The following is a 24,344-nucleotide window of genomic DNA, read 5'->3' as shown; positions in this document are numbered from 1 at the left end:
CAGACATATCAGATTCAGACAGGCCCAAGGTAGCTGACAACTGAGATGTTGTTGTGGGAAGTACAGGAATTTACAGCATAGAGCTTTCATCTACACAGGTGGGCCAGTGGGGGACAGTGGTGTTGGAGTCGTAACAATGAAGCAGAAAGTCAGAGAGGCCTCTAGTCTTCTCTACTCACTAAACATGGTTATTTCTTTCCTCCAAACAATAGCTAGCTTTATTTATATTTAACCTTTATTTTTAACTAGGCAAGTCAGTTAAGAACAAATTCTTATTTTCAATGACAGCCTGTTGTTAAGTTCAAAAGAATACAAGATCAAAATTGCTGACACCATTCAAACAGTGCCTTGTTCAGGGGTAGAACAACTGATTTTTATCTTGTCAGCTCAGGGATTTGATCTTGCAACCTTTCAATTACTAGTCCAATGCTCTAACCACTAGGCTACCTGCAGCCCCATCATGCAGCAAAGATGGTGGCTAGTTGAAGTTTCAACATTTGTTAGTCCTACAGAAGGGGGAAATAGTGTTACTACATGACCAAATCATTATTTGTATTTAAGATGTGTTATATTGGCTTGATCTAGGAGAGTCCTTAAGTGGACTGTTAGGGAGTTCTGGAAAGAGAATGATTGTCTAAAGATAAGACAGCAGGTCAGGATTGTGTCCACTGCTTCACAATAAGGTTGATGGAATGAGTTTCCTAGACACAATCTTAAATCATCTCTAAATATCCCAAGTCATGTTGTTAAGTTCAAAAGAATACAAGATAAAAACTTCCAAACGTTAGGCCCTGGAGAACTTGTCGTGGTCAGCAGGGCTATTAAAATGGGCTGTGTATTTACCCAACAGACAGATCTGTCACTAACAAGTCGTAAGATGACCTAGGGAGGCATTAAGTTGTTGACTGTGCTAATAGAAGCTCACAGAAAAAGTTGATTGAGAAAAGACACATTGAAACAGACAGGATTTTTTTTTTCATTTGAATTTATTTTGTTAGTTAAATTCCTATAGAAGGTGAGGGAAAATAATGGTCACACAAGGGTTTTCTTGAGCATAGTTTTCGGAAGTCACAGTGTTTTAGACATCGACAAAAAGAGTACAACTTCAAATCATTAAATGAAGAAGGAAAGGTAAGGAAACTTAACATGGTGGACAGTGTCTGCCACACCTCTCCTTCATTTTCCAAGTGTACCCTTCTCTCCAAAAAACAAAAACAAAACAGGGTCTGTCTGAAACCCCCTCTACTCATTGTGGACAACTCCCTCCCACTCCCCCCCCCCGCTCTCCCACCCCTCACAAAAATAATAGCAACCAAACAAACAAAAACAACAAAAAACAACTCTGTAACAATAGATATAATTATATATAATATATATTTACTCTTTAAAAATAGAACTTCAGTCTAGTGACTAACATCTGTACAAACTACAAAAATAAATTTTTATATAAATAATTTATATGGCATGACACACATTTGAAAGAACCCCCACCCTACCACTCATATAACTTACACACTCAGGTATTTCTGTATTGAAGCAGTGAATGAATGTAGGTTGTTCTCTTATTATTTTGTTGCTTACTTCCAGAATGCACAGTAGCTACTTTATTTTTCTTTCATAACTCTATGTACAAAAGAAACCCAAGCTGCCACTTAAATCTATTACATTTCCCTGCATTTAAATTGGCAGTGATGGGACCAATACTGAACGACTGAACTTTGTCCATAATACAAACGTACAAATTAAACAAAAACAAAATCACAGAAATGCTGGCTTGCATGTGAGCTACAATGACGAGAGAGAGAGAGAGAGCATGAGAGAGAGAGAGAGAGAGAGAGAGAGAGAGAGAGAGAGAGAGAGAGAGAGAGAGAGAGAGAGAGAGAGAGAGAGAGAGAGAGAGAGAGAGAGAGAGAGAGAGAGAGAGAGAGAGAGAGAGAGAGAGAGAGAGAGAGAGAGAGAGAGAGAGAGAGAGAGAGAGAGAGAGAGAGAGAGAGAGAGAGAGAGAGAGAGAGAGAGAGAGAGAGAGGAGAGAGAGAGAGAGAAAGAAAGAGAAAGAAAGAGAGAGAGAGACTGCACTAAAGCACAGATTTCCTCCATGACACAGTAAGTGGTTTTTGGAGTAGTTGTCTGCTCAAAATGCACTACCTAGTCAACAATTGCACAGGGTTGAAATAATGTCTACCACAAACCTAAAGCAGCCAAAACATTTAAAAGAAAACAAAAACCTCCCTTTGCATTTGATATAAATTCCCTTTCTGAATAGAATTGGGTAAACAACCAGCATTAGTCAAATATTACCCCCTTAGACCCCAGTTGAGTTGGAGGACAAGGGGGATGACAAAGTAGGCCTTACCCAATGTACAGCTTAGATAACCCCAGGAAAGAAATAAAACTCTTCTCATAGCTCCTTCAAGTAATAAAACATGTAGACTGCAAAATAACAACGAGACAACGATCATAATGCAACATGCCAGTGAGCTGGGACACAATGAACGACGCTCAAGAAACTTCAACCCAAAGTGACACCAAGTCAAGTTGCTGACTGCATAAAGACATACAGAGCATTACAGAGCTACAGGTGATTGAAATGGAACAATACATGGTAATATATTCATTTACTGTCTGAACACGGGCGTTATTCTGGATGAGCAGCCTGTGTATTATGGAAGAAACCAAAGGAGAATATGCTATTGTTTTGCTAATAGTATTTTGCATCATATCACACCAGTAAATGAAGACATGTCTTGTACATATCAGGGGATTCTAAACACGAAAAAAAGGTATGAAATGATGCTCTCAAACAAACAGGACAGATATCATATTTACATCCAACTTTGAATATATATACTGTGCTTATGAATTCCAAGAGGGAAGGTGTTGTGAAGGCACAATGGTAGAAGAGGAAGAAAAGATTTACTGAGCTTGTTTGTATTTGTACAGTGCAATCAATGACCAACAATGGATCATCTGAATAGATCATAGTGTGTGTGTGTGCGTGCGTGCATGTGTGTGTGTGTTACGGAGCTTAATCAATAAGGCACCCTCCACTCTCAGTGTAAGAACATCTAGAATATCTCAAGTTATTTCTCAACTTAGATCGGGGAGGGGGGTACTGCAAATCATTTCCATTTTTCTGAAGTGTAGCAGCAAAAAAACAAACACTGACCTTGTATTTTCAATAACCTAATATCTTAATAACCCCTCACTCTGAACTGTTTTACATATAGCATCTTCTAAATCTATACAAAGGGAGGAACCCCCACCAATCATCTTATATATCTGACTCTACACAATAGAATAGCCAAGTTATACAGTACTCTTTTAAATAGTTGTTTCCCTCTTTTTAGTATTAAAATATATACTCATAAATTTATATATTCTTAAAACAAGACCTTATTTTTAATATCTTTACAAATAAATCCTCTTGTCTGTGTGAGGTCTATGTACAGATCAAAGAGAAAGGGCTGGGTATTGGAGGCAGCCAGAGAAGGATTCCAGACATAGGGGCAGGGTGGGGTAGCAGGGTGTCTAGCAATCTTTGGCTGCCTGGATCCATGGGCCACCTGGAACACACGAGCAAGGAAGAAAGAAAACTGTGAGAACCATTGTTGAACACCAGTCATAGCTGCACACACAGACATATTCACAGACAGCTGACCTGGGACCACCAGAATGTTAATGTGAAAATGTTCTAATATAGCCTAATGTTGATCTACCATAAAATGAATGTCCAAGTATGTAAAAGTGTGTTTAAGTTTCAGTGTTAGACTCACCTTGTGCCTGGTTTGCCTGATAGTGGTTCTGTACAGATTCCAGGTCTTGAAGCTCCAAGGATTCACGCTTGGAAGATTGGGGAGCTTTCCCACAAGATTGTGAAGTCCTCTTAGTGTCCTCAAAACAGTCTGATTCACTATCCTCGTAGCCCTCATGCATGTAACCCTGGTAGGCCCCCGGCAAGCTGGGGTGCACCGCCACAGTCACCGAGGCCGTAACCATGGTAGTAACAGCACTACTGGGCACGGTACCGCCATTATAGGCCGGCATCTTAGTCCTGTTCTGATGAGGCCCTTTGTGTGTCTGAGACCTGGGACCACAGTGATTAGTCCTCCCAGGACCTTGGGTCCTGTCACTGGGTAAATGTTGCCTCCTGGGTCCCTGGTCAGAATTGCAATCATGTTTGTTATCCCACTGCTTGAGTTGAGAGCTGACCGAGTTAACCGCATTCGGAGAAGATTCATTTAAGAGTTCTTTCTGAAGAGTTACAGATTGGTTCCCTTTGAACGGTTTCACCACCTGGAAGAGCAGAACAATAACAGACATGATTAGAATCATGATATTCATTGTTAATAACAATGTATTGCACATCATACTGTATTTGGGCTGTATTATGTATGAAGTAGCAATTAATACCGGGGTGCTTTCATACCGTGAGCTTGGGGAAGCTGGGGTTCTTGCTGGCCTCCAGCAGTATGTGGGAGGTAGGAGGGGTGATGTAAGGACTGCGGTCACAGTACTTGTACTCCTCCCCTATCCCTGACGTGGTCGTCGTCTCAGAGTAGCACTCAGACTCAGAGGACTCTGAGAAGGCCTGTTGTCGCGGGCTGAGTGGACCGTGTCCCGCGTAGTAGCCGTGGTGGGTCATGGGAGGGGAGAGGGGCTCCGGCGACAGGCAGCTGCCGTTGTCGGACGGGGTGACCTCCGGGGGTGGGCCCATGAGGGAGAGCAGCACGGGTAGCAGCACCAGTCCATTCAGGATCCCCAGCACGGTCAGGATAGCCAGCACCGCAAAGAAGTACCTGGAACACAACCAACACAGAGAGAACATTTAGTCACCAAGGCTCCTTCTGAATGGGAATAAGCGGGGCCACCAGCACTCAGCCACATTAGTAAACAGGCGACACGAGGACACACTGGAAGGGAGGACACTGCAGAGCTGGGGGGGGGTAGAATCAGACCACCCTCTCTCAAGCCCTATGTTTGGCCCCATTTCCTTCTCTTTCCCTCCCCTCCCCTGCATTTCCTCTCTCCCTCTGTCCGTCCCTCTCTACTACTGGCAACTTGACAAGTTGGAAGAAAATTCCTGGGCTCCATCTTCTCCGTCTGGGAGCCCTCATCTATCACCACAGCACTGCCACTTCCTGAAAATATGTGTTTACATTAGCCAGCAGATCCTACACGTCAGAAACGCCAGGGCCCTCCCTCCCCTCCCTGTCTCACTGCAGGCTAGGGGAGAAGAAGTGTCCCCCTTCTGGCCTCCGAGCCGCTGCTGCCGCTAATGTAATTTTCTCTTCAACAACTTAATATCTGAAGTCAATGAGCTCCAATTTCACCGTGGCGAGGGCAAGGCACCTCTGTGTTTATACTGGGCTGGCCAGTGGAGCCTGCCTGCTCTTCCTGCCTGCTCTTCCTGCCTGCTCTTCCTGCCTGCCTATGTCAGCCACATCACATCACACCTCACAGACACTACATGAGAGAGATAAACAAAGGCCTGTTGGGTGGATGAGTCTCACTCAGCGCTACTACTACTACTATCTTGTTTTGTATTGAACATTACTACTGTTGGTCAGTGTGTGGAGTGGGTCACAATTGGTAGTAGAGATACATGTAGTGTATATACAGTCAGTGTCCCTTTGTGATGAGAACAGAGAGGAAAATGTCTACTCTGTCTAGTATCTGAAGGGAACCAGAGTGGATGGGAAGCTGCTCTGGAAAAAAATGTGTGTTTGTGTGTTAAGGGCAGGGGGTAAATCAGACTCTCAACATGCTCCAACTAAAACATCCTTTGATGCTCGTAGTACTGTTAAGAGCCTTCACTTTGTCTCTCTTGGAGTTGTATGGAGCTGTTGTGTTGGCTCCTAGCTCTGCCCTAAATGATTGCGTGGTGAAGGGTGCTCTGTAATGGGCCACAGAGCTGTGAGGTTGCCTGGGTCTCTGTGAGCCTCTCTGTGCTCTGAGGAAGGGCTGAGGTTGCCACAAGAAAGAGTGTATGAGAAAATTAGAGAGGACTCCACTTAAACGCTAACAGAAAACAGAGGGCTCAGCTCTTTTAACTGCGGTCCAGACTTAAGTAAGAAAAATAGAGTGGATTATGAAAAACAAGAACAAGGATAATAGCATTCTGGAACGTTCCTTCATCCCCGCCTGAATCTACCACTCCGGCTTTGCTGGTGTCACACCTCAGAAGGGAAGGTCACTTTTAAGTTTGGTATCGAGCGTATCTATATTTTCTCTGCACGTCATGCTCCCCTTGTGCCTTCCCATTTACTCTTCCACTCTCCCTGTGTCTGTCTCTTTAACAAGGCTAATGGAGTCGGCTCTGTTTTACTCTGGGAAGTCAACTTAACTTGCTATGATAAAATACTTCACCAAACATTTCAGTTCAGTCTTCTCAGCTATGACCATGCCTCACTTCAAAAAGACACACAAATGGGACTGGTCACTTCTTATGCCCTTGAAAATAGTTTCAAATGAAAACACACACGCCCTAAGGAAGAGTAGAAAACCAGATGAAACAGAAACAACCATTAGCGTTCACCTCTAGTTAACGTTCAACTCGTTAGATAGAGCCACTCACTATAACTATCCTGCGTCCGTGAAAAGTCAAGAAAAAAAAGTAACGTGTTTATTTTACTACGTCAACATTCAGAAAGTGGAGCTTGATTTATTTAAGGGGTAAAAAAGAGACCCTTTAACTACCCACGTTCCCAGTTGGGTTAGACCCCCAGAGAAGACATAGTGTTAGGAATTCTGTTGTTTATAGAAACTGTAATCTTTTCCATTTGGAGTCGGGGGTTGGAAGGTTTGGCTTCTTTGGATAGGGGCAGCTGAGCTCGCTGGCCTATTTCTTCAGCGTACCCCCGCCAGGAGATGTTTACAACAACGTATTTATGCTACTCCCCAGTGAGAGGGACGGCTCTGCTCTGCTACATCTAAACAGGACCTCCTAGTGTGAATGCCGTCCTCGTGCTGCCTGCTAGCCCACCGCCACAACGCACACAGTTAGCTCTCCAACCAACCTCCCCTGCTCCACCACTCTCCTAGAACCACATACCCTCCTCCTCCTCCTCCTAACAACTCTCTATTCCCAACTCCTCTTTCTTTCCCACCCTGTTGTTCTTGTCCTTCCTCCTCTCCTCTTTTTTTCCCTCTCTCCCTTTTTTGGTGGAAAAAGGATCCTTTCCAGTTCCTCCATGTCGCTTGACAAAAACAGAATGAGAATGCTTGGAGCGGTTCTGCCAAAAAGCCACCCTGAACGTATTTATATTTTCAATGTGCTGCCCTGCAATTTTTATGTCATGGGCCTGTTTGAGGCCTGTTTGAGGCTGCTCTCAAGGCTGTGGTTTGGTTCCAGCTGAGGCCAGATTCAGCTGAAAAACATTGCTATTTGCTTTTTTCCACTGAAGCATTTTAGCAGTGAAAAAAGAACCCTCCAACAGAAGCCAGAAGCCTTGGTTGGGGGTGAGGGTGGTGGTGGGGGGGTGTTTGGAGGTGGTGGTTGGAGGTGGTGGTGGTGACTACCGGTAGGGGTACCACTGACCAGCTCAAACCCAGGCTTTTTTTTATTGTGGTGCCCTATTTGGGCAGAATTTTTTTCAGCCGGATGATTGGAAAGTTTACAGATTCCTTATGAGAATGGTATGTGTGTGTATGTTTGCGCTCATGTTTGCGTGTATGTGTGTGTGTGTGTGCGTGTGCGTGTGTGTGTGTGTGTGTGTGTGTGTGTGTGTGTGTGCGCAAGTCACCACCACTCAGTGGGTAGTAGAACATGTCCATGTTTATGAGCAGCTGTTCCACACCCTTGATGTTTTCTCCATTTGTTGTGCTGTGAGGGTGGGGCCACTAGACCGCTGGGCGGTGAGGGAGGCCTGCAGGCAGCAACACAAAGGACTGACAGACAGTGCCAGGTGGGGGGGGGGACCGCATTCCCACCTGCATACACCGCTGTGGCCCCCCACCCACCCTGGCTCCCTCCCCCAGGAGGAAACAGACTACTGTCTCCATGCATCCGCCCCCTCAGCCTACCCCTCAGCAGCATAAACACAACACTAGCACATCCTCCGTAAGGCGACATATGGAATACTGGGGGGAATCTGCCCAGGAGGAATTAGAGTCTCTCACACTCACCTCAGGATGAAGTCAAACTCGGAGCCAGCCAGCATTAGGACCCCCAGCAAAGTAGAGATGGCCCCGTCAATCACAGGGGCAAACATGTGCTCCAGGGCCACCGCAGAACGCCTGTTCCTATTCCCTACGGCCGTCAGAAAGGCCTGGGGACAAGAGAGGACAGAGGCAGAGGGTTAGGGTCAGGCTGTCCAGAACAGACTCATGGGAAAAAAGTAGTGGCTCGTGGCGACACCATCATTCCATCCATTTCTCCTAGTTTGTCCATAGAGTGAGGGAGGAAAAATCCTTACCAAAATCAAATCAAATCAATGTTTATTGGTCACATACACACATTTGCAGATGTTATCACAGGTGCAGCGAAATGCTTACCAGTGCGATATGGACGGTGAATTCGACGCCGATGCCTACGGAGGCGATGAGGATGACCACTGGGATGGCACTGAGTTTGATGCCGATCAGGCCCATGATACCGAAGAGCTCCACCGTCATCATAGCCAGGATGAAGACCTGAGTAGAGGGACATGGGTTGGTTAGACACTGCCTAAAACTCTGGAGTCACAATGAAACACATCCATTAAAGAGTAGGTAAAAATGTTAGAGAGATATCATTTTCACAGCATGTCTTGCACCCACAACCTTCAGTGCCTATTTCCATGATTCTATTAGGTAAGAGTTAAGTCTTACCCAACAGAATATTTGACCCTACATTTGGGAGGATCTCACTGTCATCTGCATGACATCGAATTACACTCAGGCCCAAGTCCCACTCTCCCTAGCCCTCTTCCTCACCCTCCCGGGCTGCTCCCTCTCTCGGGGTTATATTCCCCTATTTTTTAACAAGATAGAGAGAGAGGACTTTGAAAATCCTTAGCCTCGTGAACCTTTGATGCTGGCAGGGGTCCCAATTTGGTCACGGTTAAATTGGAAATGATAAAACTCTGTTTTATTGCGCGGCCACATATAGGCAGTGAAACTATAGAGGCTCCAGCTTAAAGAGAGACAATGTGACTGTGCACATGTAGGCCTGAAAGGACCCCCCCCCCCCCCCTCACTCTCTCTCTCGCTGAAGATTGTGCCGTCTGTCTTTCAGTAGGACTGACAACTTAAATAGAGAAGTTAAATACATTCCAATTCCAACTGAAACTTGTGCCACACTGACTGAATTGTGCCACTACAGCCCCAACGGTCGGTCACGAGAGTCACCCTTCAGTGCGGTCTGACCAGGCGGGCGGCCCAGGGACCCTCCCCTCACCACCAGGCTTTGTGAAATGTTTCCCAGCCGCTGAGTTGACAGGCCGTCTCCCTCCCAGGCCTGATGGATGGGTTTAGCAGGCCAAGGTCGCGACTGGGCAGATCCGTCCTGTCCCCAATTTTTGACAAAGGGAGCTGGAGGTAAAGTCTTCAGGAGAGCTCCTTTGCATTTCCTTTTCTAAACCCAGCCAGAACAGATTAGAATGACAAAGGCCTGGGGGGTGTGAGCAGCACCCTCTGGCCAACACGCCAAGGGCCCTCCCCAGAGATGGGGCCTCCGCTCCCTCTGTGGCAGGGTTATTGAGCTGTGCTGAGGGAGGGAAGCCTGGGAGGAGGAGGAGTAGGAGGAGAAAGAGGAGAAGGAGAAAGAGAAGGAGAGGGGGGCTGAGCTGATGGGACTTACAATGATGCCAGCGGTCCAGGGGTTGAGCAGGAGGATGGCACAGACCAGGAAGGTGCAGGCTAGCACCACGCTGACCGCCAGGAGGAACCAGTGTCGCAGGCCGATGTACTGCTCCCAGAACAGGAAGGGGTACCCGTTGGGGTAGTTGAGCACGCCTTTACGGGTGAACTCCTCGCAGATGGTGCGCACACTCTCAATACCCTCGATGAAGTCGGATGCCTGCCTCAGGCCGTTCAGGTAGAAGGGGAACTGGGCAAACTCCAGGGGCTCTGCGGCAGGGACTGCAATACACCACGAGAGGTTAGACCATATGACCTTGGCTCATGGTAGAAACTTCATTAAAAAAAGGTGCATTTTCATGTGAATTTAAAGAGAGGCCTAGTGGGAGACTTACTGCGCAGGTTCTCTCCGGTGGTGTCGTACTTGTCATGGATCCACTCACGGGGGTGAGGGTAGAAGTTCCCCTGAGAGGCAGCATAGCCCAGAGGGTCGTTGCTCACCCACACAGTCAGGTAGATATAGAAGACGTCTGGGTGAATTAGACCGTCGTCATCCACCAGACGACGCGAAGTCAGCTTTTAGACATATAGAGAGGGACTGGGGTTAGCATTCTCAGTAGCAGGACTGGGACTATACCATCTAATATATTCAAGCTACATTTAACCTTTATTTAACCAGGAAGTCCCATTGAGGTCAGAAAACCTTTTCCCCAAGGGAGACCTGGGGAACAGAGTTCTATCGGACGCAGTAGGAGCATGGTACTGTGACTATGCACACCTGGTTGTAGTTGAAGGGGTCCTTCTTGGAGCCGGTCTGGATGAGCAGCTTGTAGGCCAGAACACCATCCTCGGTGCCGTTACGGTAGCTATCCCAGGTGATCCTGCCTGCCTCCCAGTCTGCATCGAAGGCAGCCTGCAGTCCTAGAGGAGAGAGAACACAGGAGAGCACAGGGTTAGACCGATCTGATCCACCACCACATTCTCATGTTTATTATATTATACAGCTGACAGGGCCACAACATAAGCTGAGATGTTTGGAGCACTATGCCAGGAGTTATACTTTAGAGTAGTGAAAACATGATGGTACGTTTAGAATGAGTCATCTACGTAAAATGAGACGTTTTACAGAGTGTTCTGAACATTAACCTCCTACAAAACCACACACAAACACATCCAGAAACACGCATCTCTGTTCCTAATATGTCTGTGGGCTGAATAAACTAACCAGCAAAGCCTTTCGTGTTTTCTAAATGACAAAGTCTGGCGGCAGTTAAAAACCAGTTTCGACAGCCTTTCTCTAATTACAGGGAGAACCTGACTAGAAAGGAAATAGCATGGAAGGACAGCCTGGGAGGAGTGGAGAGAGAGAGAGAGTCTTTTATGTCACTCCAGTTCTCAATCGATTGAAGAGTTCAGTTTCTCATGTTTTGGATTGTCGAGCTTGGTTACCCGCGGCCCACCCTCGATTCGCCTCATAGCTTAATACTTCCTCATGACTAGTCTAGGACCTCCAAAATATTTTAGCCAGAGGGAAGAGGCCAAAAGGTGAGGGAGATAACCTCTGGCCTTTCTTCTACATCATCTAGCCTCCAGCCCTGCTGGATGGGGGTGAACTTTCACCGCCGCAGGCTTTCGCTCACCTCCTATTCACCTCCCATCCTCCACCCTCGTCCTTACACTGAAGATAAACATCAAAAACCAACCTCTCCCTCTAAAGACCCTGACATCACTAAAACGCTATACCCCTAGGGCAAGAATCCACAAACAGAGTTCCTTTTCAAACACACTGACTGACTAGGCCTAACAACAGAATCACTACGGGGCTTCTGGAATGAAATAAAACAAGGTCTCCTTTAGGCAACCTGTATTTACCTCTTAGCCAGTCCTGAAAGTAGTGCAGCCACATCCGGGGTAGCTGCTGGTCACTGTCCCTCACCACGTACTTGACCGAGGTGAAGGAGTTGTGCAGCTGGATAAGGAGACGCTGGGAGCGGGGGTAGTCAAAGCCGTCCATGGTCACCAGGTACATGTTGTAGAAAGAGAAGTATTTGAACTGGGCATTGATGAAGTCGTACTCCTTGGTGTCGCGGGGCACAATGTCGGTCAGGTAGAGTCCGTCATGGACCATGGTGGTTCCGTACAGGCTGAGCCCCAGCAGAGCCACGAAGAGGACCACGACCACCACCTTGCTCTCTGGCTTCAGGAGGAGAGGAGCGTACTTGTCCCGGGCGAAGCTTGACAGGTTCCAGCGGAAGAAGGGGAGAGGAACACACTCCCTGGCCTCCTTGGACTCGTCCATCTGGGCCAGGAGGTCCCGGGTGGAGCTGGAGGGGGTGAAGAGCTGGGAGCCGTAGGGGTCGGTGGGGGAAGGGGGAGCGGGGGAGGTGGCCACCACCACAGATGGAGGGCTGGTGGAGATCTGGGAGGTGGGGGGCAGGATGGTGACTATGTGCTGGCCCGCAGCGTCACACTGGGTGAAGGCCTGGACGGTGGTGGTGATCTGGGTGCTGGTGGTGATGGTGGAGCCTGTGTAGGTCGTTGTAGTCTGGGCGCCAGGCGTGTGGCTATGGGTGGTGTTGTCGTTGGCATCGGAGAACTCCTGGGGTTGGATCTGGATGACCCGGGAGGAGCAGGGGCTGTAGAAGCAACACAGGATGTCCAGACGTTTGACCTCCCGACGGTGCAGGTCCAAACTCAGGATGGCCGGGAAGATAAGAAGCACCATGGCGAAGTTGAACACCACAATAATGGCCGCCTAGGGAGAGAGATAGAAAGAGAGGGGTAAGGAGGGGGAGAAAGAAAGGAGAGAGAGAAATACTGTTTAGGAGAGGGGCCAACCCTGTTCACGACATCGCTCCACGCCGCCACCCGACTCCACAGCTGCCGCTTGAGCTCCACAAAAAAGGGCTCTACATTCAAGCTCCCTTGCTGTTTTAGTGCCTCGGATTCAGTCCCAGAAAGAAAAAAAAGCGCTCCCTAAATCACCAGCGAAAATAGTCAACAAGCCAGGGAACTGAGGTAAAGGAAAGGGGACTCGCAAGGCTGCTGCTGCTGCTCTCTCTGCGAGTCTGTGCAGGACCCCTCCTACCTCCCTACTCTACCGCCCTGGGGCTGACATTATAGTCGGTATGGTTTCACTGCACCACGGACCACCCAGGGGGAGGCGGGAAGATCACAGAGCTAGAGGCTGACGGCCCAGTGATATACTGATCCACTCCTCCTCTGATTATTTCCCCCCTGCCCTCCCCACTTGAGAGAGAGAGAGGGGGGGGAGCCTGTCCTGGCACTGTAGGTGCAGTGAGCAATAAAAAGAGGAAGAGAAAAGAACAAAGATCCCCCTCTGAATAAATGTCACTTCTGAAAAGTTTTTCTTTCTCTTTGTGGCAGAGGCCTGCGGCCCACTGGTGTGTGTGTGTGTTTCCCTTGGTGTGTGTGCCTGGCACTACTGGTTCCATGGCAGAGCTAGGCAGTGTAAACACAGTGGGGCATACAGCACAGTCTAGTACCTGCAGAGAGAAGGCGCGCAATGCTGGGATGGGGACCAGGGCTGCCATGAAGAAGGCGATCATGTTGTTGATGGAGGTGAGCGCCACGCTGGTGCCAGTCCTCCTCAGGCAGTCCCCCGTCCTCTCCTGCAGGGACAAAACACAGCCAACAGTTAATACCAGACAAGCCAGAGAATACAAGTAACTGTTGTCGTTCTAACTAACATAGCTAAGCATGCATCACAGATGGCACCCTATTCCTTATATACTGCACTACATTTGACCAGAACCCTGGCTGGTCAAAAGTAGTACACTCTATAGGGAAAAGGGTGTCTCTCTTTTGGGACAGAGACTAAGTACCAGGTTACAGTGGGTCAACAGGTGATTGAACTAGGGGACTTGGGGAAGAGAAGGTAGCTAGCTTACCTTAAAGGGGATGTTGATGCCAGTTTCAGTGAAGGAGTGGGCCAGAAGGAACATGTCATCCACACCAATCCCCAGAGCCAGGAAGGGGAGAACCTGTGTGGTGGCAGCGTTAAAGGACAGGCCCAGCAGAGAGCACAGCCCCAGGCCAGCTGCCACAGACAGAGCCACCAGGAGCACGCCAGCCAGCCCCACGGCCCCCTGGGACTTGGCACAGTCCCAACGGAGCATGGTCGCACAGGCGTAGGCCAGCTAGATTAAGACGAGAGAGAAGAGAGAAGGTGAGAGTTTGAACTTTGAACTCAGCACAGGCAAAAAGGAATCAGTATAGAACCACTGACATCTATGATGAACCTACAGTAGCGAGAGTAGGTTACTACTACTTACCATGAGCAGGTAGCCTCCAGCTACCCGGATGACACTGACATCAGAGAAGGACTTCATGATGTCGTTGAGGGTGGTGGTGGAGAAGGCGTGGATCTCTGAGGTGGAGTTCTGGGGGATACTGCCATGAGCCACCTGGAGGGAAAATAAAATAACTTTATTTAAATACAGGTTAGGGGTCAAAAAGAGAATGTACAGTTTATTTTAAAAAAATATTACGTACGCCAGTAGTAGTGACCTAGTTTGGTTTGTGGCTCCTGAGGTCATGTCAGTTAACACTTAAATTCCTCTCCTGACATTCTTCTCCCATACAAACAATGTATTCTTCAAAGATGACTTCATATTTTAAATCAACAACACACAAACAAGATATGGCTGAGCTCCTATGAAGCTTGACAACTGAGGAATAATGACCACAGATGCCAGAGAGCAAAGGTCAGGGGGATCAAATGAGATCACATGGTCTCTCAAGCTACTCCATCAGCAACATGAATGGCCGACAACCTTAGGGGAACCCAACACCCTGCACTTTGTTTTTACAGTGACCATCCCCCTCTCCTCATCTCCCAATCTCTCTCTCTCTCCTCTCTTTCTCTCTCTTCTCTCCCTCATCTTCCTCTCTCTCTCCCCTCTCTCTCTCCTCTTCCTCTCTCTCTCCTCTCCCTCTTTCTTCCTCTCCTGCGAGCTGGTATTGCTGGAGGCATGACCCCCCAGCCATTCAGTCAGCATGCTGGGTGTCAGCTATCACAAAAACAGCTTGTTCCTATAACTGGGAGTCTGTCAGTGGCCTCCTTTGAGGACTCCGTTTACTAGGCAGCTGAGGATTGATGGAATTCAGGCAGACGTTGCAGTCCCTGGGCCAAAGCCCCTCCTCTATGCATGTGGCAGGTAAACTGGATGACTCATACTTAAAAGGGTAGGGGAAAAACAAGCCAACCCGAGGCCAACTTTAAGGACGCACTATGATTTGCTCTCTGATTTCTTATTTGCCGGCATATTACTCAAATGGGTCGAGACAGGTTGGTGAAAGGTGCAGGTGGCAAAGGCGGGGGAGCTAGGGGCCAGAAACATAGGCTCCGTCCCAAATGGAACCCTACACCCTATAAAGTCCACTGCTATTGACCAGGTATAGTGTGCTACTTAGTGCACTACTTTAGACCCATACATACCTCCACAAACTTCCTCTGCCAGGACTCCAGGATGGCGGTGGCCTTGTCCTCGTTCCAGTTGATGTCATGGATCTCATAGTCGTCCTTAAAGTGTTCGTAGAGCTGCTTGGGGCTCATCAGGAGAAACATGGTCTGGAGTGCCTCCGCACTGCAGGAGACAGAGAGAGAGACACAGTCAGACGCCTGCGGCCAAGTGAGCTCAAGCCACACACAGGAGTCATGTTCCCCCCATTCAAGACCCCCCCAAATACTACAGAGGAACCTTAGGAGTCCTCTTGTCAAGAGACTCCTGTCTTGGCTGTCATAGATATTACATACTCTGATCTGTGGCATATAAACCCAAAGGTGGTTGTATACAGTGTAAGTGGGTGGAGAAGTCAGCTGTTGGCTAGTGTTCTCAGGCTCTAACGCCTGAACGGGGGAAAGCAGGTGTCCTGCTGCCTTTCCACAGCGAGCACAGATGGCCCTGAAGGCGACTTGGCACCGATGTGGGAGTTCTGGGGTAAAAATGTGATTGAGATTACCGTAAATCAAATCATGGAATAAAGTCTGTGGCTTTAAAGGACTGTATCCCTTCCCTCCAGATTTGCCAGGGTCGTGATCCGGGCAGTGGCCCAACACTGTCACTCCATTCATACTTGTGCTGTGGTTTTAAATTAAATTGAAATGAAAGAAAGTATTCAGAATACTCAAAAGAGCCCAGGAATCATGTCTCACACATACGGCAGTATATCAAGATGTTTTACAAATCCTAGTACACCCCTGTATTGTGAATTATTGTTGGTGTCCCCTTTTCCTTTCTCTGACTTAAAAGGACAGGCTACCTTTCTCCCACTCTCCTCCACAACAAATCTGTCCTTAGTTTATGTGGCTGTCCATCATGTTTAATTGGTCTGTCCTACGCAGGGGTCAGAGGAGGAAACGGATCCTGCTTCATGTGAGGCATTCCTCAGATGTGCGAGGTTATTAGGAGTCAGAGGCATTCCTCAGATGTGTGAGGTTATTAGGAGTCAGAGGCATTCCTCAGATGTGTGAGGTTATTAGGAGTCAGAGGCATTCCTCAGATGTGTGAGGTTATTAGGAGTCAGAGGCATTCCTCAGATGTGTGAGGTTATTAGGAGTCAGAGGCATTCCTCAGATGTGTGAGGTTATTAGGAGTCAGAGGCATTCCTCAGATGTGTGAGGTTATTAGGAGTCAGAGGCATTCCTCAGATGTGTGAGGTTATTAGGAGTCAGAGGCATTCCTCAGATGTGTGAGGTTATTAGGAGTCAGAGGCATTCCTCAGATGTGTGAGGTTCTTAGGAGTCAGAGGCATTCCTCAGATGTGTGAGGTTCTTAGGAGTCAGAGGCATTCCTCAGATGTGTGAGGTTATTAGGAGTCAGAGGCATTCCTCAGATGTGTGAGGTTATTAGGAGTCAGAGGCATTCCTCAGATGTGTGAGGTTCTTAGGAGTCAGAGGCATTCCTCAGATGTTTGAGGTTATTAGGAGTCAGAGGCATTCCTCAGATGTGTGAGGTTATTAGGAGTCCGAGGCATTCCTCAGATGTGTGAGGTTATTAGGAGTCAGAGGCATTCCTCAGATGTGTGAGGTTCTTAGGAGTCAGAGGCATTCCTCAGATGTGTGAGGTTCTTAGGAGTCAGAGGCATTCCTCAGATGTGTGAGGTTCTTAGGAGTCAGAGGCATTCCTCAGATGTTTGAGGTTATTAGGAGTCAGAGGGATTCCTCAGTGCTAGCTAGGCCCTCACTACCCTCACCCTCAATCTCCCCCTGTCCCCGGTGTACACCCCCTCCCGCTCTCACCTCTGCAAAGCATTCTGGGTGTCCTTGACCCGACCGCCCAGGATCAGCTCCTCCTGCCAGTGCATGAACTTTTTGGAGAAGCCGTGGCAACCGCCTTGGAGCTGCCCAGCAATGTCAGGACTCTGTGGAGGGAGGGAGACAGACAGGCAGAGCTAACAGTTAGCTTATTTAACAACCAGGCACATCAGGCTCACAAAAATACCCTCCTCTTTAAAAGGAGAGGGGGGGAGTGGAACCAGCCTACCTCTCTCAGGTCCTTGTTAGGTGCGCTGAGGGGGCAGTCGGAGTCATTGGGGTCCAGGCAGGGGCGGTTCATGTAGGCGTGGCCCACCTGGGCCTTGTCCAGCATCTCCCTGAAGCCCTCCAGACTGGTGAACTGGCTGAGCTCCTCCATCAGCTTCAGAGGGTCCAGGTTCATCCACTGGATGTCCGGCATCCCCCTGTAGAGGAACACAACAACATACAGGCTCAGTGGGAGTCGCAGGGCACAGTAGAGCGATGCCATGGCCATAGCAATCTACGTCACTTTATATACAGTCCTGTTAAGTCCAGTTCAGCTGTGCTCTTTCTGCAGCACGTTCTGCCCCTCCCTTTTTCTTTCCTTTCCTCCTCCAGCTGCACCCATGCCACCGTACCTACACCTCCCCATCTCCCTTCCTGTATGCTATTGGCTGGTTCTGATCTTGCCCTGCGTCTGCTGGGCTCTCCCTGGGGAAGAGGAGCTGCAGATACTGCGTTTATAAAGTAGCGTTTATTATCCTGTTACACGGGGCCACAATGCAGAGGGAAAAACCCGGCGTCAGGCTGCTCGCGCCTATTTCTTAACTTTGTGCATTGAGTCATAACAATTACCTCTGCCTCTAAACATCTTGATAAGGCTGCAGTGGAGCAGTGAGAGGGCTGGCTGGTGGGAGAGCTGAGCAGGGAGTCTGTCTGTGTGCTCTCTCTGTTGGGCTGATTGCCTGCCTGCCTCTCACGCTGTTTAGTGGTGTGATGTTCACAGAGCCTTTCAAAAGGCCTAATCCTGAGGCTTTTCGCTGCTGCTGCCTCTGGGTCCTCCTCCATGCTACATTTATAATTTTCTCCAAAGAGCAGGCAATTATGTGGCCTGAGGGATAATGCTTGGTGTCAGTTGACAGCTTTTGCTGTACCAAGTAAACTTTGTACAGTGCGCTAACTCAGTGGCTCCCACCAGTACAAAGAGAGTACTTGTCAAGAGGAAGCATCCTCTGTTTTACAGGATTGCCCTTGCAACATCTGTATTCTACCACATTACCCATAATACACCACACAACCAGAAATGGCCTCGGTTCCGTAAGTTCGTAATGTCTCAGTTTTCTGGAGCAGCCAGAACCTTTTCTACTTTTCCCTCCTTCCTGTGTTAAAATGGTACCATATATATATATATATAACCCACATGGTCGATTGTATTATTTTATTCCTAATTTACATTCTCACACCTCCAGAAAATCCAATAATCAAACTATCAACAACAAAAAATCTACAAGAAACAAGAACTCAGACCATTACAAGTCATAAAATAATGCTGTACCAATCATATAAAAAGTAAATGCTTTAAAGAAATAAATAAAATAATCGAAAAACTTTGAGGCCATTTACTTGAGTTGGTAGAGAGAGAGAAAGGAATCCCCAAAGTGTCCTAACTCTGGGCCCAACCTCACTCCAATGATTCATGAAGAGAGTGGCTTCAAATAAAGCTGCTACTCTCCCATTCCCACATACCAAGCGCCTTTGCTCCTGCTTGCAAAGAGAGGCTCCTTTATCTGCTATTTTTTGCTTGAGTGAACCGGCCTAGGCCCTTTTGTTTTTCCATAGATTGCTGCTCTTTGTTCTCTCAAGTTTTTTTCTCTCTCACTCTCCCTCTCTCCCTCTTTTTGCATTAAAAAACTCGGCTGAACTGAAGCGGAATCTAGAGGGGACATTAGCCTCAGTGGCCAGGCCACCCCCAGCTCTCTTCAGCGCAGCAAAAAGAAACGGCAAATAAATAACAACACAGACATTTTTTAAGAAGATATTTCAACACTGTGATTTAGGGGAATACTTGTGGATCTGTGATCATCAAAGGCCCTTCCCCTCTCTCTCCTCTCACACTACATGAGGAGAAGTAAATACAACTCCCATATTTATGTTTATTTAATTTCCCTTTTGTACTTCCACTATGTGCACATTTTTACAATACTTTACATAGCCATAATGTACTGTATGACTCTATTCTTATGAGTGTAATGTTCACTGTTCATTTCTATTTAACATCTATATCACTTGCTTTGGAAATGTAAACATATGTTTCCCATGTCGATAAAGCCCTTAGAATTGAATTGAGCGAGAGAGAGAGACAGAGAGAGAGACAGAGAGAGAGAGCTCCCTGCCAGGTGAATGGAGAAAACACTGTTTGTTGTTCAATGTGCCCGCCTGTGGCTGCAAAAAACTATTTTCAAAACCCTCAATCTGAACTATTGATTTTACCTGAATTTATAATCAATATATTTGATATGCGGAAAGTGAAAACAATTGGAGTTATTGAAATATCAATTTAGAGTGTGATACTTATCTTTTAGGATTTTTTTCCCCGCAAGGAATATGGTAAAAAGCATCTTAAAATAACCAAACTCCACTGTTCATTTCTTGTACGCTCTTTGGGGACCAAGACTTGCATAATGCCCATTTTATTTGTTGGACAACTTACAGCTCGGAGCCCGGGCGATTACCATGAGAATGCACAGTGTTACCCGTTGCTGACAAAGCTGAGCCCCCCTCCAGGGCCCCCTCACTGATGGACACTCACTCGTAAACTGAAAGAATGCTTACCATTGTCTGACCCAAAGGTTCCCCTCCCCCCCTTTACCAACCCACCCAGTAGCAGCCATCCCCTCCCTCCCTCCCTCCCGCTCCCTGTCCCCTTTCCATGAGGGCCTTCCCCTGCACGGCTGGGGGACTGTGTGTGTGTGTGTGTGTGTGTGTGTGTGTGTGTGTGTGTGTGTGTGTGTGTGTGTGTGTGTGTGTGTGTGTGTGTGTGTGTGTGTGTTAGCCTACTCAGAGCTACGACGACAGGAGAAGCATAGGTGACAACTGAAGTAGGCCTCTTCCTAACAACAGGGCTAACCGGCTCTTTAGTCACAGCTTGATGTTAGGTTATTACTGCCACCATTGTAGGTTATTACTGCTGCCACTGTATTGGATCCAAACTAAAGCCTCTTGTTAAGAAGAGTGTGTGAGAACCAGGAGGTCAATTGAGATTTTGTAGCCAAGCCACATTCCCTGGCCCCTGCCAAACCCAATGTATAAATAAGGTGAAAGGGGCCAAGCTAGCTGGACATGGGCCCTAACGTAACTCTAATACTGGGATTCAAGATAGCTGATTTGTGTAAACACTAAAAAAAACATTCTGTATTTCCAAGTAATATGGAAGAAAATCATTTGCACCATTTGAAGGACAAATATTATGGAACTTACGGTAAGTACGCTGACCCCCCCTGGAGCTTTGCACCTTCCCAGAAACAGTCCAGTGGGGTAACAATCATACAGGGGAACAGCTTGTCAATCATCTGCAAAACATGGATACATTCATCAGTTATTATCCACTATCAAAAGTACATAAAACAGATCCTTAACCGAAACCATGCATGGTTATAGCAATGGACAAAAAATAACAGGGGGATATTTCATTTTTTCAACTTACCCTTTCAATCATGACATTTTCTATGATAGGGACTCCAGATTTGTAGCAGATTTTATTAAGATCCCATGATCTGAGGAGAGAAGACATACAGAACGTTAGATATGTGACCACAGACAACCCCCTTTCTTTAGTTGTAGGGTAATCCCCAGTGACCCATGGGTCTACTTACTTTCCAAACAGAGACACTTGGACCTTGCTGGCCGAGAGCGCTGCCTCCAGGTGAAGCAGCAAAGCATCCTGGGTCAGAATGTTAGTTCCTTCCTGTTTGGGGGTTTGTATGAGCATCTGCGACGTGAACACAGACTCCTCTCCCTGCTTCTCCTTGGTGTAACGCAGCTCCCGACTCACTCGGCTACCGGCTAGAAGAGAGAAGAAGAAGAAGAGAAATGGAGAAGGGGGATTGGGTTAAAGACTCATCTCATCTCCCACATATATAAGAGTGATTGGGTTATTTCTCTTCGTTGCGCTGCGATTTGACAAGACAACTGACCCTCATTACCACTGCAGAGGAAGCATGATGCAAGCTAAAACGTCAATCAACAGAGTGAATGAAGCACAGAAAGGTCCACAGAGTGTACAGTTCTGGGGGCTTTGGGGATAGATATGAAGCTTTTTAAGATTCACAGTTGAATTTCATTGCAGCCAGGGTAGAGGGGAAAAAAGCCACTAATTAGGCTGCTTTTCTAATTTTCACATTTCTGTCCAACCCTCCTCCGACTCCCCAAGACTTGGATTCTAAATAGCTGTGTAGTTCAAACCAGAGTCCTTGGCACAGGTCCAAAGGATACAGAGACCCACAGCAGAGAGAGGGGGGGGGGGGTGGAGACCGAGATATACTGGGAGAGAAATCTGCTGGATATGACTATGCACAGCTCATATTATAATCACACTAATGCAACAAGCATTGCAGACACGCAAACACACACACAAGTTCCGAGTTGGATCCCTGTATTGAAACAACTGTGGCGTGAGTATTGTGAGTGTAGTACACATATGCACTGCACATACACATGAACACAGATCGGCCAACGCCCTTGCCAGTGTTGGTTTTGAAGGCACTTCAGACACAAAACGTCTAGCCAAGAGAAATTGGTTAAAGCTTCTCATTGGCTCCCTCTGTGAAACAGATGTGTCCTGTTAGGGAATTCCTCCTCACTGTGCCCTGGTGCCCAAAACCCAAACCCCATCACTAACAACACGGCACGGAATGGCAGCACCACCATCCCTAGTCTCACAGTCTATTTCACCTGGGACCTGATCATGTAAGAAACTGACAACAGTCAAAAACACAGCCTCTAGCCTAGTCAGACTGTTTCAGTACAAAACGTAGGCACAACATACCATCGATTTCTTACAGCAGACTTTCACCTTACCAGAACTAACCCATCAGAGACGGAGAGGGAGATTCTAGTAGAGAGAGAGAGCGAGAGAGAGATAAAGGTGGTGGCAGGGTTGGATGGGAGAGAACAACGAGGCAGAAATGCTGTTGATCTGGTATGCAGAGCCGGGATGAAAGCATCAAAGCCCTGAGAGGAAACTCTGGAGTCCAGCCCCGTAATTACCAGAGGCTGCTCTGAAAAGAGTGAGCAGGGTATCTGCGGCAATGCCAAGGGCACATGAAACGCACCGCTCTGGATCAGAGTGGGCCGTCTGCCCCTCCGTGTTCCACTACATGACAATCCTGCAGAGGCTGGCTCTCACTGTAGCCACCTCGCCCCTCAGCTTCTCTCTTCCACTCTTTCCCTCTGTCTCCCCCTCTCCCTCTCTTCCTGGCACCACCTTAACCAATCCAGACGCAGCTCCTCTAATTGAGGGACAAGAAAAAATGATCCTCTCTCCGGCTCTCGAAGTGTAAGATTAGATTCTAAATGGGTTGGAAAATCTTTCTGGGCTTTCTTCTAGCCTTCATAGCCTACGTTGACTTTGTGAATTCACAGAATCAAAGCACGCTTAAGAACAGACACTTTTGTTTCACTTGAGACATTCTGCTCATATTTAATACATTGGGGGCATCTACAGGAACTGATTTTCAATCTTTGGGCCTGTAATTACAGGGCTCCTGAAGTAAATTATAGCTATTTGTGTCTTGTTCCGCCCATCTGGACCACCCAACTAGAGCCCCGGCTGGGCCCCGGCCTCGCCACTCAGTCACTGTTCTGCTCCGAGAGAGAGAGCTCCGCCACTCACCAGATGGAGGCTGTTCCGCTCTGCTCCTATCCGCTCAGCCTGCAACCAACAGCCCTTAAAGAGACAGTCGCCCAAATACTTCTCACCAAGCAGTCAGAAAAGTTTGAGGAAAGTGTATGGATTTTGGGGCCTGTGATTCTCTGATGTATTGACATTAAAAGTGGAGCGAAATCACATGTGAAGGGTCATGTGAAGCATTAGGCCCAGATCATTTTTCATGAAGAGACTGTCAAAACGTAACACGTAGTTATCCTTCAACAAATAAGATAACAGTAAATAATATCAACATAACATGGTAGAAGAGATCAGGGAGCTCATACTTCTTCACAAAGCCACTCAGGATGCTGCGCTCCAAACAAAGCACCTCCATTTGTTCTCCCTCTCTTCCATTTTTCACATCAACCCCCGGAGGTGACATCCCCATACAGCCCAATTATCCACAATTATGGTCCATCTCATCTTCCAAGCATATGCAGGGACACGATCCATCAATCAACCCTTTTTATAGCATAGACATTTTGGAGTGAGGACTGCCTGCAATAGCCATTCCTATGCTAAAGCTAATCTCCACCCAGATGGGGTTCTCACTGCATCTCAGTGAGACTAGGCTGGGGCTGGCCAGAGAGACAGACAGGCAATGGTAGCAGGTATCAGGGAGAAGGCCTCCCGCCCAAAGCCCGGACACAGGGCCAGGCAGGCCTGTCAGTCTGGTGTGGATGTGTGTGTATGTGCGAGTGCTAGCTCCCCTCTCAGTGGGCAGTATAGAAAGTGGCATGTAATTAACCAAGGAGATGGAGCTCCCTGCTCCTTGGTGTTAGACCACTGTTGGACCCTGTCAGCTGTAATCTCCCTCACGTCCAGCCCACCACCACCCAGCCTAGCCCAGCCCCACAGACCTCAGGACACCTCAGGACACCACAGGAGACACCAGTACGTTGGGCCAGTAACCGAAAGGTTGCTGGATCGAATCCCCAAGCTGACAAGGTAAAGATCTGTCGTTCTGCCCCTGAGAAAGGCAGAACTGTTCCCCGGGCTCCAAAGACGTGGATGTCGATTAAGGCAGCCCCCCCCGCACCTCTCTGATTCAGAGGGGTTGGGTTAAATGCGGAAGACACATTTCAGTTGAATGCATTCAGTTCTACAACTGACTAGGTATCCCCCTTTCCTTCCCTTACCATACTGCAGTGGTTCCCAACCTGTCATCCAAAATGAATAACAGGTGGAGGTATTAATGGTATTATAAGCAATTTAACATTACTTTTCATAAATGTTAAGATTAATAATAGGCCTTTAATTTGTTACATTCACTGCTAAAATTGACTAAATCTTACCCCCAAGATATTTTATGTTAAAAGAAAATCTCAGACTCCGTGAATGGTGGTCCTCAAGAGCTTTTGTCTGTGTATGGGATCCGTT

At 47.5% G+C, this 24,344-nt stretch overlaps 1 protein-coding gene across 1 annotated transcript in view; it reads right to left on the bottom strand.

Annotated features, from left to right (window-relative positions):
- Positions 1-3,128: 3,128 nt before the first annotated feature.
- Positions 3,129-24,344, bottom strand: part of ptch2 (patched 2) — a 29,824-nt gene continuing 8,608 nt past the window's right edge. Inside the window, exons 3-20 of the mRNA XM_029704835.1 lie at positions 20,911-21,100; positions 20,742-20,811; positions 20,516-20,607; positions 17,286-17,481; positions 17,042-17,163; positions 15,239-15,386; positions 14,073-14,204; positions 13,689-13,937; positions 13,284-13,409; positions 11,650-12,532; positions 10,556-10,698; positions 10,173-10,353; positions 9,779-10,059; positions 8,494-8,631; positions 8,125-8,267; positions 4,427-4,796; positions 3,774-4,293; positions 3,129-3,563 (exon numbers count right to left, since the gene is read on the bottom strand). Coding sequence (XP_029560695.1) covers positions 3,529-3,563; positions 3,774-4,293; positions 4,427-4,796; positions 8,125-8,267; positions 8,494-8,631; positions 9,779-10,059; positions 10,173-10,353; positions 10,556-10,698; positions 11,650-12,532; positions 13,284-13,409; positions 13,689-13,937; positions 14,073-14,204; positions 15,239-15,386; positions 17,042-17,163; positions 17,286-17,481; positions 20,516-20,607; positions 20,742-20,811; positions 20,911-21,100 — 4,019 coding nt within the window. The 3' untranslated portion in view covers positions 3,129-3,528. The remainder of the gene's footprint in view (positions 3,564-3,773; positions 4,294-4,426; positions 4,797-8,124; positions 8,268-8,493; positions 8,632-9,778; positions 10,060-10,172; positions 10,354-10,555; positions 10,699-11,649; positions 12,533-13,283; positions 13,410-13,688; positions 13,938-14,072; positions 14,205-15,238; positions 15,387-17,041; positions 17,164-17,285; positions 17,482-20,515; positions 20,608-20,741; positions 20,812-20,910; positions 21,101-24,344) is intronic.

This window comes from Salmo trutta, chromosome 21, assembly GCF_901001165.1.
Source record: "Salmo trutta chromosome 21, fSalTru1.1, whole genome shotgun sequence".
Taxonomy (NCBI): domain Eukaryota; kingdom Metazoa; phylum Chordata; class Actinopteri; order Salmoniformes; family Salmonidae; genus Salmo; species Salmo trutta.
Note: the sequence above shows the minus strand (reverse complement) of the source record. Positions and strands in the feature narration are given on the sequence as shown.